General features: G+C 32.4%; 2 protein-coding genes across 3 annotated transcripts; one reads left to right on the top strand and one right to left on the bottom strand.

The window, feature by feature from the left end:
* Positions 1–3,066: 3,066 nt before the first annotated feature.
* LOC125814638 (UDP-glucosyltransferase 29-like) lies at positions 3,067–4,630 on the top strand. The gene has a single exon (XM_049494108.1). It carries the CDS (start codon positions 3,101–3,103, stop codon positions 4,451–4,453), a length of 1,353 nt encoding a protein of 450 aa, XP_049350065.1. The 5' UTR covers positions 3,067–3,100; the 3' UTR covers positions 4,454–4,630.
* A 1,148-nt stretch (positions 4,631–5,778) lies between these two features.
* On the bottom strand, positions 5,779–8,696 carry LOC125814597 (pentatricopeptide repeat-containing protein At5g55740, chloroplastic). Of its 2 annotated transcripts, XM_049494062.1 has the most exons (2): positions 8,355–8,545; positions 5,779–8,224 (listed from the first exon to the last, which is right to left on the bottom strand). In XM_049494062.1, exon 2 carries the CDS (start codon positions 8,167–8,169, stop codon positions 6,124–6,126), a length of 2,046 nt encoding a protein of 681 aa, XP_049350019.1. In that variant the 5' UTR covers positions 8,170–8,224; positions 8,355–8,545; the 3' UTR covers positions 5,779–6,123. The 2 variants fall into 2 exon arrangements, with proteins under 2 accessions (XP_049350019.1, XP_049350018.1); XM_049494061.1 differs by having other exon boundaries at positions 5,779–8,696.
* Between the last annotated feature and the right edge of the window lie 7,352 nt (positions 8,697–16,048).

The raw sequence follows: 16,048 nt of genomic DNA, 5'->3' as shown, positions 1-16,048 counted from the left end.
ATTCAATTAATTTTACATATCCTGGTATTTTTTACAGTCATTAATTTATGCTTATGATATTAATTGTTGTTTTTGAGTACAGATTTTAAACTCTATTGTTTATGTTTCTACAAAGTTATTGTCTCCAGTTATATTGAACATATACACATATAGTAGGTATATTCATTGTGTAGAAAATAATTATTGTACTCATTTCAAAAAATTCTTGTTTTGATATTCTATATAAAATTCTATAACTTAAAAGTACTATATATAAGCTTACATATTATCTATTTTTACATAGATATGAAGTTTCTCACTTATTAATTGAAGAAATTCATTATGCAAGTTCAAAAGTTATAATTGCTTTCATGTTCAAGAGTAATTTCTTTTTGAATCTGTTAACAAATTTTTGAATTTTTCCCTGAGACATAAATCACAATTGAATAATCTATATAACTTAAATGGTATTCTTTTTCTTACGAAATGCCATTTTATATATATTCTTATTTTCTTCTTTATTTTCCTTTTAATGTTGATTAAAGAACCAATGATTTATTATTTCCTCAATAATTCATTCATTAGAGGTTCTTGAGTTATGTGATAATGACAAATAATCAAATTCATGTTGGAATATTGCTAATATTTTTTTAAGAACCTATTTCTCTATTATTTTTAATGTATGGATATTAGTAAAGGATTATTTGCAAGTTCAATGCAATTACGCGGACAAATTACCTAGTTATTATTATATTTAGAAAAAAAAATGGTATAAAATTTTGAAACAAATATTTGTATTGGGATGTCAATTATATTGAGTCTAATTTGCACTGCGTAAGGTTATTTAAAAGAAGAAATATTTGTTATTAAGAAAATAATTTAGACTTGAACCCAACATTTTTAATTAAAAGCAAAAGATTTTTATTCATTCCATCATAACACTAGATAGTATTGCCCTCCTAATCTAGAAATGTGTGCTTGTCATGAAGAGATTGTTCGTAGAATATGAGAAGATTATATTAAACAATAACTAGTTACTACCCTTGATGTTAATTATTTTTTTGCACCGATGTATCTTTATAATTATGTGCAATTTGATGAATTGTAGTAGCTGTTAATTGTGTTATTTGTATTTTTTTGTGTTATGATTTTCAAATAATGTATAATCTAGCTCATTATTAAAATGATAATTTTGTGCTAAATTTATGGGTATTTTTTTATATAGTTTTTAGAACTTATAGGTATAAATCATGTTTCATGTTGTGTGTGGTTATTTAATTTTTAAAAAAAGTGAAATGTGTTTTTGAAAATTATGACCAAATACATATTAAAATTTCATTCAAATCCAATTTCACGGAAGTATTCAAAAATTTATGACCAAATGCTAGCTTAATGTTTGCTTATTAGTCCATGGATAACCTGATTAGCAAATCCATCTTTGATATGATGTGATTGTATATTAACTAAAATAATATTACTTTTCTGTGATGATATTTTGATTGGATTTGAAATTATGAATAAGAGAAAGATTTTAATAATTTATGTTATAAATAAATCATAAATGTTTATATGATTATAAATTATATTATTAAGAATAAAATAAAAAAATTAAAATTTGATTATTTAAAAAATATATTTCATTAGTTTTTTAACTAATTAAAAAATAAATATGATCATATATAAATTGGAACAAAAAAAAAAACTAATATTTAGCTTAATTACTTAAAAGAAGTCTAAAACAAAAAACATCAAATTAGTGTTTGTCCCGCTATTACAAGAAAACACAAATCTATTAAAACTTCTTATTTGAAAAAAAAAAAAAAAAAAAAGAGAGAAGTTCTCAAAAAGTATTTTTCGTATTAGCTGTCATATTTTTGACTATCTTGAAGCTAAATTATAGAGTAATGCAATATTTTTAAATTATAATTTAGATATTCAAAAATCATATAAAAATACTATTATAAGTTGTGATTCTTCTCATCTTAATATTGTAACATTTCTTAAAATAATGATCAAAGTTCACATAATTAACTCTCTAAAAATGAAACTTAACAAGTACTTTGAAATGGAAAGGAGTAATAGAGACGGTAAGAGAAAGAGGTGAACTAACAAGCTTGGTAACTTAATTCAGTATTACCTAAAAGAAAACAATATGGTTATTTACGGGGCGGATTTGTTGGGCTAATTTTGATGCACGTGAACTTACGATCTCTTCGCAGAGTTAAATATTTTATGTGCATATTTTTTTAATTGGTATATTAATATTATCTATTTGCACTCATATTCTGAGGTTGAATGGGTGCACTTAGTTGAATGTTGAGTTATCATTCATATATGTGTGTGTGGGAACAAAAAAACTTAAAAGTTGAAATACCATTTTACCCCTACACTAAATAAAAATATTATAAAATAGCTAATCAAATAAATATTAAATAGTAATTATATAATATTATTATTATATTATACTAAATTCTAAATTCATAGAAAATAGTTAGACATACATTTTTATCCTTTTAAAAAATAAATTAGTTACATTTTTTCAAAAAAAAAATTGTATTTATTTTTATTTTTATTTTTCTCCTTCAATTTACTTAACATAATATATATCATATAAAATAGGCATTTTAATAATCTACTTTACAGATCAATTCCCACTTTATATAGTTTTCTCCTTTTATTAAGTGGTATATCCGTATTCTAGAAATCATAAATTTATCTCTGATTATTTAGTTAGATTGCTCAACCCCATAAATAACCATAAATTAGTGTTTGTTCCATTATAGTATGTTGGATAGTTAAGTAATGTCATCTACCATTCAAATGAATATAAATAGTGATGCTATATTTGCATGTATGTAGGTCTAATACGCAAAGTTTAATTAGTAGCATAAGTATGTCTTTAATACGCCCCTTCTGTGCATGCTTGATTCTTTTTTACCAGCTAATGGTTGAAAGGTGAGTTCTGCATATTCCCTACGTAATCAATTGTTGTGCATAATAGTTTAAGGGCATTTTTTACCCTATATATACTACTACTATATATGCACCATGTCATTTAGCAACCCACACCAAAGATCAACAAATACTAACAATAGTTTATCATCATCATATATACATATATATGCTACATCCATTACACACAGAATTGTTAATGGAGGCCAAGAAAAACACCATTAGTGTACTTATGTTACCATGGCTAGCCCATGGTCACATAAATCCATACCTAGAGCTAGCCAAGAAGCTTGCAAATAGAAACTTCCACATTTACATTTGTTCCACTCCTGTATGTCTAAGCTCAATCAAGAAAAGAGTTACAGAGGAGTATTCTCAGTCAATAGATTTAGTTGATTTTCATCTTCCATCATTGTCAAATCTTCCTCCTCATTACCACACTACCAATGGCCTTCCACCCCATCTCATGACAACTCTCAAAAATACTTTTGAAATGAGCACTCCAAACTTTTCTAGGATATTACAAACTCTACATCCAGACTTGGTTATTTATGACTTCAATCTGCCATGGGCTGCTGACTGCGCCTCCTCTGTTAACATTCCTGCAGTGCAGTTCCTCACTTTTAGCGCAGCCGTGATTGCTTTGGGCATCCACATGTATGATAGGCCAGGAGAAATGTTCCCATTTCCTGAATTGTACCTGCGTGAACAAGAAATACTTTCATTGAAGAATACTGTCCCTGGTTGGAAGTTCCCATTCGATGAGGGTCTTAGGCGATCACAGGACATTGTTCTGATGAAAACTTGCAGAGATTTTGAAGGGAAATATATGGATTATCTTGCAAGTTTAGTCTCCAAGAAAATAGTCCCAGTTGGTACACTAGTTCAAGAATCCACCAACAAAGATGACAGTGAGGAGATCATGCAATGGCTTGACAAGAAACATAGAAGTTCAACTGTGTTTGTTTCATTTGGGAGTGAGTATTTTCTATCAAAGGAAGAAATTCATGAAGTAGCTCAAGGACTAGAGCTTAGCAAAGTGAACTTCGTTTGGGTCATCAGGTTTCCACAAGGTGAAAGAATTAACATTCGAGATGCATTACCGGAAGGGTTTCTAGAACGGGTAGGAGAAAGAGGAATAATTATTGAAGGATTGGCTCCTCAAGCAACAATTCTTCAACACACAAGCATTGGAGGGTTCGTGAGCCACTGTGGATGGAGTTCTTTCATGGAAAGTATGAAATGTGGTGTGCCCATAATTGCCATGCCTATGCAGGGTGACCAACCAATGAACGCTAAGCTTGTAGAATATATTGGGATGGGAATGGAGGTAGTGAGGGACGAGAAAGGGAAACTACAAAGTGAAGAGATTGCAAAGGCGATAAGGAAGGTGGTAGTGGAGAAAGGTGGGGAAGCGATGAGGAAGAAAGCTAAGGAACTGAGTGAATATATGAATGCAAAAGGGGATGAAGAGATAGATGGTGTGGTGGAAGAGCTGTTGGCACTTTGTAACAACAAATGATCAGAAATAAAATTTAAGAGTTATGACCATTACTCCATAAATGTAATTTAACTGGTTGTATTTACAGATCATTTATCCTCTTTTCTGTTTTATCATGGTCTTCTCCAAAATGCCTCATACTATTAAGAGTATACCTATACCTTACATGTACCTTCCCGATCTTTTCAACTACCAGTAGGATTTTGTTAGCACACTCAGCAATCTCCCATTGAACGAAGTTCCATGTGGCTCACTACAACAATCCACAGTTCTCCTAGAACTAAGTTCACATGGCCCATTACCAATGATTGATGGGTCAATTTTTAAGATAAACAATCTGCTACCCACATGACTGACCATTTATGGTCACCGAAGCCCAGAACTAGCTTCTACTTGTGCGTGTGTGTCTCAAAGCTACCTTTGGCATGATAAAGTTAACAAATCGAGCCCCATGGCATCACTCCACCATCTCCGTAATCATATCATCAAATCATTGGTTCTGATATTAGTTATTGGACTAAAATAGCTGAAAGATATTCTTAACATGGTGTGATATTGTCTGCTTCAGGCCAATCCCACACGGTTTTCTCTGAAAAGTTTCACACTAGTAAGAGTATCTCTACACCTTATATGTAGCTTCCCCATCTTTTCAACTACCATTATAGGATTTGTTCGCACATTCAACAACCAGGTTTGTATAACCCTTTTACTTCCTAGATGGATAAACAACTTGTTCCAGACCAGTGAGAATGAAGACTGAAATGCCACTGTTGCATTTAATTTCCCTCGAAATGACAAAATAGAAAAACTTGCAAATTTAACACATGGAATGATCAATTACCTTATGGATCGATACATAAAGGAGCATTCACCAACTTGATCTATGATAACACTCACTTCTTCTTGCATCCTAGAAAAGTTTTTCTCAGTGTGTTTCTCCATTTTCTTGCAAACGGATAGATGCTAATGCCCTCCTTCCAAGGAAGTCTGCATCAGTTTGAAAAATGAAAATGGAAAAGAATGATCTGTACACAGAAGGCATTCGTGGATTAGCACATTGAGCACTAAATTTTCAAGGTGAATTGCTAGTCATAAGAAAATGTGATGAATTGTAATCAATTTAGAGAAATTACTAGAAAAGGATGCCAAATGTGTTTATTTACAGCAGCTCCAATAGTTTTAAAATTTTCAATTTGGTCTTTAGTACCACAACCTAGAAGAACAGAAGTACTTCCATTAGACAACTCATGTAGGAACCATCTCTGTCATCTATCCAATCCATACATCAGTCTTTGTTGTGAATAAAATGATGCAAGTACTACATTGGGTTGTTGGAAATACCCACTGCTTGCCCCAAGAGGATAGACTTCACTTGGCCATACCCAAGTTGTTGTTAACACACGAAATCATTTTGCCCACAAAGCATAATGTTGTCTCATCTAAGCCTCTGATCCATCAGGAAATTTATATGAACTGGTCCAGCATCAAAACTTCAATGTTGTCTCCTGAAGAAGAATACAGATATATCTTTTCACAAGTGATGACATGATTGGCATTCTCTTGTGTTGGGGCTTTTCGGGTCTTCAAGTCATTTTTAACCTCTCAAAATTGTGATCTTGATAGTATCAGATTAACATGAGTACAGTTTGCAAAGATGACAAATGTACCCAAGGAATCATAACTTGATATTCTCAGTTGTTGAAAAAGAATCTAGTAAGCTGCATTTCCCTATCCAGCAAAGCCAACATTGTACTTATTTCCTCTGTGTGTGAATGCCACTTGTCTCCTGAAACAAACATATGAAATTCTGTTCCAACCTGAATCCAACTGCATCCAGGTCTCTTCCTAAGACCCTTTTTCTTCATCAAATCCCTCAGTTTTGAGACTTCATCCCATCTTCCAGTTGTTGCATATGCATTTGAAAGTGACACATAGTGTCCTGAATTATCCGGTTCCATCTTAATTAAACAATTAGCTATACGCTCCTCGAGTTCTGTCTCTCTGAGTTCTCTACAAGCCACAAGCAGTGATTCAAAAACATTTGCATCAGGTTTGAAAGGCATACTCTGAATGAGCTGCATAGCTTCATCGAGATCACCACACCTAGAGAGAAGAGTGATCATACAACCATAATGTTCCACTCTTGGCTTCATATGATACACAGAGAGCATGTCATAAAAAACGTCTAAGCCTTCTTTTACCAGTCCAGTATGACAACAAGAGGATAGCACACTGGTGAAGGTTATGCTGTCTGGTTCCACGCCTTCCTTGCACAGACGTTTGAACAATGCAAGTGCTTCAATAGCACGGCCATGTAAAGCATAACCAGATATCATAGCATTATACAAGGCCAACTCCTTTTCTGGAATCAAATCAAAAATGCATTTTGCACAATTTAGACTTCCACATTTAGTATACATATCAACTAATGAAGTTGCTACTGGAAGAGATAATGGAATCTTTTGCCTTAAAATGTATCCATGAATGGCTCTTCCGTCGTGCAGTGACGCCATATTTGTGGAGGCTGAGAGGGCGGCAACAATACTTGCACTATTTGGTCGATACCCTGCTTGAAGCAGTTGCTTAAAATATGTAAGTGCCTCACTGTTGTGACCATTTTGTGATAGACCACTGATAAGAGTAGTATAAGTAACCGTGTTAGGGTCTAAACCAACAGTTTTCATTTGTGTAAACATGTCTCTGGCCTCATTTATCTGTCCATTTCTTAAGAATCCAAGAATTACAGAATTCCAAGATATGGTATTTTGTTGTAAACCATAAAGCTGCATCTGGTAAAATAATCTTAATGACTCACCACTCAAACCCACTTCTGCATAAGCAGCCAATAATGTATTCCACAAGACTAGATCTTTCTCCATTGTGTAGTCAAAAACCCGTCTTGCATCTGGGATTTTCTCACATTTGGAGTACATATTTATAATACCACTTGCTACAACTATGTCATCCTCAAAATTGTTTCTGATACAAAAACAATGCCCTTCTCTGCCAAGTTTCAAATCCCTTAATTCTGCTGAGGCTGATAATATTGTTGATAGTGTCACGGAGTCAAACCTAAAACCTTTTAATCTCATCCAACGGGACAAGTTGAGAGCCTTGTCAATTTTACCAGATTGTACATAACAAGACATTAGCAAGTTCCATGTTACTACATCTTTCTCAAACAGCCTATCAAATATTAGCTCAGCATCATTAACCAAACCAACTTTAGCATAAAAGTTTATAAGTGAGCTCCCCAATATGTTATTCAAATCTAATCCACTCACGATAGATATAGCATGGCCTTGCTTACCTTCTTGTAGAGCACATAAATTGGCTGAAGCCGAAAGAAAACTCGACAGAGTTACATGAGTTGGTTCAATTTCTTCAGTTCTCATATCATAGAAGACTCCAATAGCTTCCTCATTGAATCCATTTTGCATATAACTTACGATTAGCGAGTTCCATGCAACTACGTTTCTTTCACACATACAATCAAACACCTTCCGTGCATCATCCAAAACCCCACATTTCCCATACATGTCAATAAGACTACTAGCCACAAATACACAATCTTCATAACTTAATTTCAAGACATGCCCATGTACACATTTCCCAAATTCAACAAAATTCAAAGCACCACAAGCTTTCAATACATTTGGGAGAACAAAATTGTCACCAAGAATCCCACTTTCAAGCATTTCAATGTATTTCAACAAAGCTTCTTTAGACAAATTCATCCTACAATGTAGTCCAATAATTGCAGCCCAAGAAAACACATTCTGTTTTCTCAGTCTGCAAAACAAATGATTGGAAACATCAAAAACATCACATTTTGCATAAAAAATAACAAGCTTTGTCTCAATGTACTCATTCCTGGCAAAAAAATCACCCCTTTTTAGAATCTTGGCATGAATTTGCTTACCCAATTTTTGGTTTCTCTCATAGACACAGCCTTGGAGGAGTTCACCATAGAACTCAGGTCCAACATATAAATTCCCATACTCCATTTCCTTAAGAAAGTCCACAGCTTCTTGAAGTTTACCCTCTTTGCATAGAGACCCAAGGAGCTTGAAGTAGTGAGATTTATTGAGAAATTTTTCATTTGTGCCATCTTCTTGGTATGATATGATATGGGTCTGTGGGAATTTCTGAAATGAATTGGGTTTAGAGGTGCCAGGGCCAGGGGTGTGAGGATTGAAGGTTGGGTTAATGGGCAGTGAGGCCATGCTTAATTGTATAGTTTTGAAGAAGAGTAGTGTAATATGGATATGGTGTGATCATTTTGGCCTTACAAACAAGCTAGGGGTGTTTGGTCATTTTACCATTTACAAAAAGAGTACAAATTTCTTTTGTTTTTCCCTCATTTTTATCCTTCTTTTTTAGAAAGAAGGGAAAAATGACAAATATACCCTGAACTATCGTAAATGGTATGAAGATATTCTACGTCATATTTTTGGGACATTGATGTTCATGTTGTCCAAAAACTAGAGCATATATGTCCTTCACTCTAACGAGAGACTAAATAGGGACACATGGCGCAATCTTATCTGTCGATGCGATATTTAATAAATGTTGAATCGTGGATAAGATTATAACATGTGTATGTCTATTAGTATAAAGGGTATATATGCTCTAATTTTTGAACGGCAGGGGTACCAATGTCCCAAAAATATGACGGAGGATATCTGCATATCATTTACGATAGTTCGGGGGTATATTTATTTCTTTTCCCTTTTAAAAATGGGTGTACGAGAAGGAAATTACTAGGCAAAAAATTGAACCCTCAGCAATAAAGTGAAAATTAAGATAGTCAATCAATTGAGTTATTAAAATTTGTTTTCCTCTCACTTTTATCGGCTGAGATCATTTCTATTTGTATGTTTAGCTTAGAAAATTTATTACTTTCCCCGTACCATATTAATTGTCAAGGTTATTAAATCGATTGTCTCAAAAGGTTATTAAATCTATTGTATCGATCAGCAGCAAAATACTATTTATGAGTTAGTCATGAATAGATTTTTTGGTCACTCTTTTGATACGGAGGCTTACTATTAGGTAAGGCTACGATGATCAATAAACTCACCCAAACAACAACAGATACAAATTTGCAAATTATACAGAATTACTGAAACCTAATAAATCAACATGTTCAAGTAGATATTATCACCATACCGTCTTTTCTTTCTCCTCTTCCCTAGATCCTAAACAAATATAATTACAATGTCATTCTATAACATTAAGATGAAATTAATTATTTTAAAAAAAAATTCACAAATTATGATATCACTAAATTACTTTATGCAGCGATATTTTCAATTATAACATATCATATCTGAGTTTAAAGGAGATACAATACTTTGCTTAAAACTGCTTAAATTTTAAATCACTAACTCCACTATCTCCCTCTCTGTATTTATGTTTCACGATTCAATTTTAAATATCATACATGTATCTAATGCACAAGTATATATGTTTATCTATGTTTTTTTATACCTGCATATATCTGTTTCATTGCATAAATGTATCCATTTTTACTACCATACATGTTACATGTAGAGTATCATATACGCATGTATATTTGTGTTTTGGTTAGCCTGGAATCACATGTATCCTATGTAATTTTTATTGATATCAAATATTTACTAATACGTTCAATCGGAGAAGGGTCTAAAATGCCCCTCAAGTATTTGAATTGATACAAAATTACCTTCATCCACCTATCGGCCCTAAAATACTTCTAACATCCACCTTTCGGCTCAAAAATACCCTTGATGTTAATCCTTTGACTCATATATATTTGCCCTTGTTTTTAATAGCTCCCTTAAAGTAAAATTATTAAATATGTATTTATTATATTGCTTAATGTGATTGGTCCAAATTTAAACCCTTCTCAAATAAATAATAAAAACGATATTTTTAAAAATTCTATTTTTCTATAAAACCACTTATGATTCATATTTTGACCCGATGCACTTGAAAATAATATTGAAAAAATAATTAATTTCATGATATCTTTCTATTGACCAATTTTAAATCGACCCCAATTTATTATAACGTAACTCAACTCATAAATGGGGATCCAACTAAAATCCATACTTACCCAGACTGATTGTCCATCACTCCATCTAAAAAAAATATTATTTTCATTAATATAAATTTTTCTCTCAATTATCCAAATGTCTTGTTCATTTTCTCTTTTATTCCTTTTTGTAATCTCTTATTCTTAATTAATTAGGATATTCGGGACTCAAACTTGAAATGAACTCACATATTTATATTCTTTTAATTAGTATTATTGTCATGATGGGATGAGGATGGGGATAAGAGAAATGATTAATTTTATTCTTTTATTTTTAATTTTGGGTACACACAAAAGAAAAATATAATATTTGTACATATTTACTTAATTAAGTCATCTTTTATTGAACTAATTATTTCTATATGAATGCATGGTTATTTTCCTCCTTTTTTTTCTCTCTTGTTTGTCATAATTTTTTTTTAAAAAAAATAGTGGACAAGATCCAAATAGAAAAAAGAAGAAGGAAGAAATAGGAAGTGAAGGGTCAGGGAGGGAGGAGTGTAGAGAGTAGATGCCTAACCTTTTTATAATTTTAAATTTACTAAGAAATTCAAAATCAAGTCAATCATGTGAGCTTATATATTAAGTAATTTCAAATTATTTTAACGGAAAAGGGCCTAAAATGCCCTTAAACTATGAGATTTGGTACAATATTACCCTTAATCCACCTTATGAGTATGATCTGTTAGACACAAGGGTAGTTTTGAGCTGAAAGGTGGACATCAGGGGTATTTTAGGGCCGATAGGTGGATGGAGGGTAATTTTGTATCAATTCAAATACTTGAGGGGTATTTTAGGCCCTTCTCCATACATTCAACAAAAAATCTAATATCAAATATACACTAATTTATCCCAACAATGTATTTGATCATGGATTCATATTTAGAAAGAGAAGAAGAATGAGGAAGAGGAGGAGGAGGGGAAGAGGGGGAGAAGGAGAAGCATGAGGATGAAGTGAGTTTACATATTCTTAGTAGATTTGTTGGAGATATCGATGGAATAAGGTGATGATTGTTTAAATTTGATGTAATTCATCTATGATACTTTACTGGTGAAAATATGAAGAAGTTTCACAATCGATGAGAGATTGAGAGTAAAAAGAGGGAGATGGACCCGGGGGTGAGGGTGGCAATAAATTTGTTATTCCTATATTCCAAACACGATAAGATACGTAAATGGCAGAACTCATTGGTAAATTCTTAAAGTTTATATCATTTTGCGCTTAAACACTTCAAGTGAGATTTGTACATTTAACACATCATTTTAAGCACTTTTCGTTGATATGACATGGATGAGTATAATAAACGGGAAGGTCTATTAAAAGGGACAAACAAGTTAGTCAATTAGGTTGGAGTCCTTCAAGTCTTAAATATTGGGTACAAGTGACGAATAAATAAATAATATTAATTAGGTTAAAAGATGTTTTCTCAATAGCCTCAAACTTTTAACTTTTACACTTTTTTCTCTATATTTTTTACCTTAAATATTTAAATTTTTACCAAAATAGACAAAAAAAAAAAAAGGTGCTCTTTCACAACTCCATCTTCTTCCCATCGATCCTCTTCAACCGTAGGCATATTTGTCAATCCTTTCTTCTTCTCCATCTTCCTTTATCTGCAAAAATATGTGCTTTTATTGAGAAGATTTATCAAGAAAAAATTATGAAAAAAGAATAACAATATATATATGTTTGAGTTTTTTTGTATTGCATTTATTTTGTTTGAGCTTTGAATAAACTAAAAAAAGCATTAATGATAAGTATGAAAATCACTTTGTGTCCATTCTTAAGTTGCGTTTAGTGAATCCAAAGTGATTGTTTCAGTCAACGACTTTCGTAGTTGTCCGGACAACTATCGAAGTTGTTTATTGAAATAATTACATATGTATGTTTGTTGATGTCCAACAATTGTCTTTAGTTGTCCGGCGATAGTAGAAGTTGTCCCAACAACTAGTGCAGTTGTTCGACAACTGTGTCCTGTTGTTGATCAATTGAAGAATTATAAAAATTTCTAAAGCTACTAAAATTTTCTTACTATTGTTGATAGTTGTGAAACAACGAAATAGGTGTAAAAACAAGTATTAAATATTATTTAGCGATTTCAAAGTTGTTTGATGAATGTCTCACTAGTTGAAGATTGTGTGATGTCTTCAGGTATTGTGTCCATCTATGAAAGATCAAATAATAATAGCAGTTGATTACATGGTGAATGGGTAGAGAATCCTACTCGTTATACTTGGTGATCAAAGGGTCGAGAAACAGTACCAATAAAGATAAGTGAGAATGTTATGTACAATTAGTTGGTTGAGATCATTATTTCTAGGTTTGAGTTAAATTGTGATAAAGATGATCTCTCTATTACTTACATGCTTGGCTTCATTGAAGAGAAAAAAAGGAGCTCCTTCTAGGATAAGGGATAATCGTTATTTACAATATCTTTTGGATGATCGAAGTAGGCCCATTTTAAGAATATGTGGTTGAAAAGATAAGCAGAGACAACAAATGCAGTTGCAAATAATGAAGAACACCCTGTTACTATTGATATTTCTATAAACGAGGACGCTTCTCAACATTTTATACCAACACAAGGCAGACACATGAATGATGCGACACAAGCTTTTATAAAGGTAAAATTTTCAAGGACAAACAAGAATTAACTAAATTGTTGAAGCTTTCTTCTGTGAAGAAAGATCAAAGACTCAAATCACTAAAGAGTTATAAAGATGTGTATTGTGCTAGATGTGTAGATCAAATTGTGATCGGTGATTGCGAGCAACAAAACTTCAAAGTTGTAATATATTTGAAATTAAACAATACAACAGCATTCACTCATGTGGGGCACAACATCTTACAAGTCATCATCCACATGCTTCAGCGGAGATCATCGCAGAATACATGCTACCTAGTTTCTTGAATGGAAAAGGTCCCTCCACAAAAGATATAAAAATTATTGTTCAAGCAGATTTGGGCTGCAAGATTAGCTACTGAAAGTGTTTAAAAATCAGTGAAATTGCAAGGCTATGATAAGAGGGACACTGGAGCATGGATATGCAATTTTAGATGGTTATCGTCATATGCGTATGACTGTAAATGAAGGAAGCAAGACATCGTTGAAGCTTGATGACAAGGGAAGGTTCAAATATTTTTTTTGTATCGTATGGAACTTGGGTTAGAGGGTTTATGCATATGAGAAAAGTATTAGTTGTTGATGGTACATTTTTAAGAGGTCGTTGTGATGGAGTTTTGTTGTCTATTGTCGCACACGATACATAAATATTTTTCCTGTTGCATTTTGTGTAGTAGATAAGGAGTGTGATGCTGCATATGAGTATTATTTTTTCTTGAGAAACTGATATGCATCCAAGCATAGAAAAAGCGTTATCAAAGTTTTACTCTGACGCGCACCACGGATGTTGTACGAGGCATCTTGGTTATAATGCTCGTCAAAATTTCATTGTGGAGATTTTCTTGGACATTATTATCATGCAACAAAAGCATATCAGAGAGATGCGTTCCATGATCATTTTGAACAAATCAGAATTATCAATGCGAAAGTCGCGAATTATCTTGAAAATATTGAATTTCACAAATAGAGAAAAGCATATCTTCCAGGAAACAAGTAAATTTTCATACTAGTTTAAACATAAATATTGCAGGTCCCCAACAATTATTGTAGTTGTTGAAACAATTATTATAGTTGTTGGGACAATTTTATAGTTGTTGAAATAAACAGTTGTTTCAGCAACTGCAGTAGTTGAGGGACATTAGAATAGTTGTTTCAAATCTCCAATCGTTATTTCAATCAACAATACTTTGTATTTTAATTTCTTGATATTTTTCAATTTTTATATTTCAGGTATGATGAATTGACTTCAAATATTGCGGAGTCTGTTAATGCAATGTTCAATGAAGCAAGATAATTTTCTATTACTGACCTGTTGAATGATATAAGTAAAAGATGGTTAGAAAATTTTTATGAGAGACGAATGGCAGAGCGTAAATTCTTCCTTTTTTTTATCCCAATTTCCCACTCTTTCTGTGAGGCAAAACCTCACCACACTACACTACACTTCGACACAAGAGAAAACGACCGGGCGCTTTGTATCTTCGGGATAGGAGTTAGCGGTCTTCTTTAAGAGAACTTCAATCTAATACTCATTATGGATCAACTCATGTTTCCACTCTATTTTCATTACGAGGATGTATCACGTCAGGAACCGTTCCTCAAACCGAATCAAGCCAACGTTATGGAAGTTTTGAATCGTGCAAAATAATAGTAGTACCAAAGATAGCACCTTCTATTAAAAATGGAAAATTAGCTATGAAAATTATATGCGGCCATGCTAAGTTAAAAACCACTTTTGTCCCTTCAGCTAAAATTAAAATAATGGCTAAAAAGAATTTGGGAAATAAGTTATAATTGGTTCATCAAATTAATGAAGATACCTTCAGCGTCACCGCAGACAATGGGATCGCAATGGTCCATCTTTAAAGCAAAATGTGTTCGTGTCGAGAGTTTGACTTGGACAATTTACCTTGTCAACACGCTATGACAATGCTCAGGCATAAATTTGGAGATGAATATGGCAAGATGATTTACAAGTTTTCCTCTCCATATTATAAGGTAGAACAGTATATACTTGCATATGCACATTCAATTTATCCGTTACCAGCTGAAGAATATTGAAATCTTTCTTTGAAAAATTTAGGTAGAGTAATACCTCCACCAAAAAAGAAAACTAAATCATGAAGGAAGCGGATGAAACGGGTACCTACTATAGGAGAATTTGTTTCAAAGAAGAGAAATAAATGTTCTTTATGCAAAAGATTTGGCCACAAAAAAAAACACATGTCCAACCAGATCAAATGGAGTTGCATAAACAAGTAATGGTGTAATTTCATGACTTTCTGTTGAAAAATGAGCTTAAAATGCCTGTTAAGTTTTCAATTTAAAAAAAAAAAGGGACAAGTGGGTCCTCCTTTTTTTCCCTCTATTTTCTAGTTTTTAATATTAATAAAAAAGGACTAAACTACTAATTTTAAAAACTTAAAGACTTAAAATAGCATTTTTCAAATTGTGATAAAAACTTAAAGACTAAATTACATATCCCCATTAATTTTTGAAGAATTTCTTTTCAGTTAGAACACGACCAGACGGGGAGGACAAAGGGACAAAAATTTGAAAAATAAATTCAAACTTTTTGTTTCTTCTTCAACTTCAAAATCATTCAAATTTTTCTATTGTGCTTTCATCCTGATACAAAGTAAATTTTCTTTTCTTTTCTATTTCAAAATATTGAAACTAGGGTTTCATAAAGAACAAAATCATTATCATCTATCTATGATATTTTTTTTGTTATTTTGCACTGTTTGAAGTTGAAATTAACTTTAGTTGTTTCAAACATCAATAATTATATTATTTGTCTTACGACTAATCAATTGATCAACAACTGAACACAGTTGTTCAATAACTGTGGGAACAACTTATCTAGTCGTCCGACAATTACATGCAGTTGTTGGACCATTTTGTATCTGAACA

This window comes from Solanum verrucosum, unplaced genomic scaffold (assembly GCF_900185275.1).
Source record: "Solanum verrucosum unplaced genomic scaffold, falcon-dt-bn FXZP01000268.1, whole genome shotgun sequence".
NCBI lineage: Eukaryota > Viridiplantae > Streptophyta > Magnoliopsida > Solanales > Solanaceae > Solanum > Solanum verrucosum.
The sequence above is the reverse complement of the archived record's forward strand: the minus strand, read 5'-3'. Positions and strand labels throughout refer to the sequence as shown.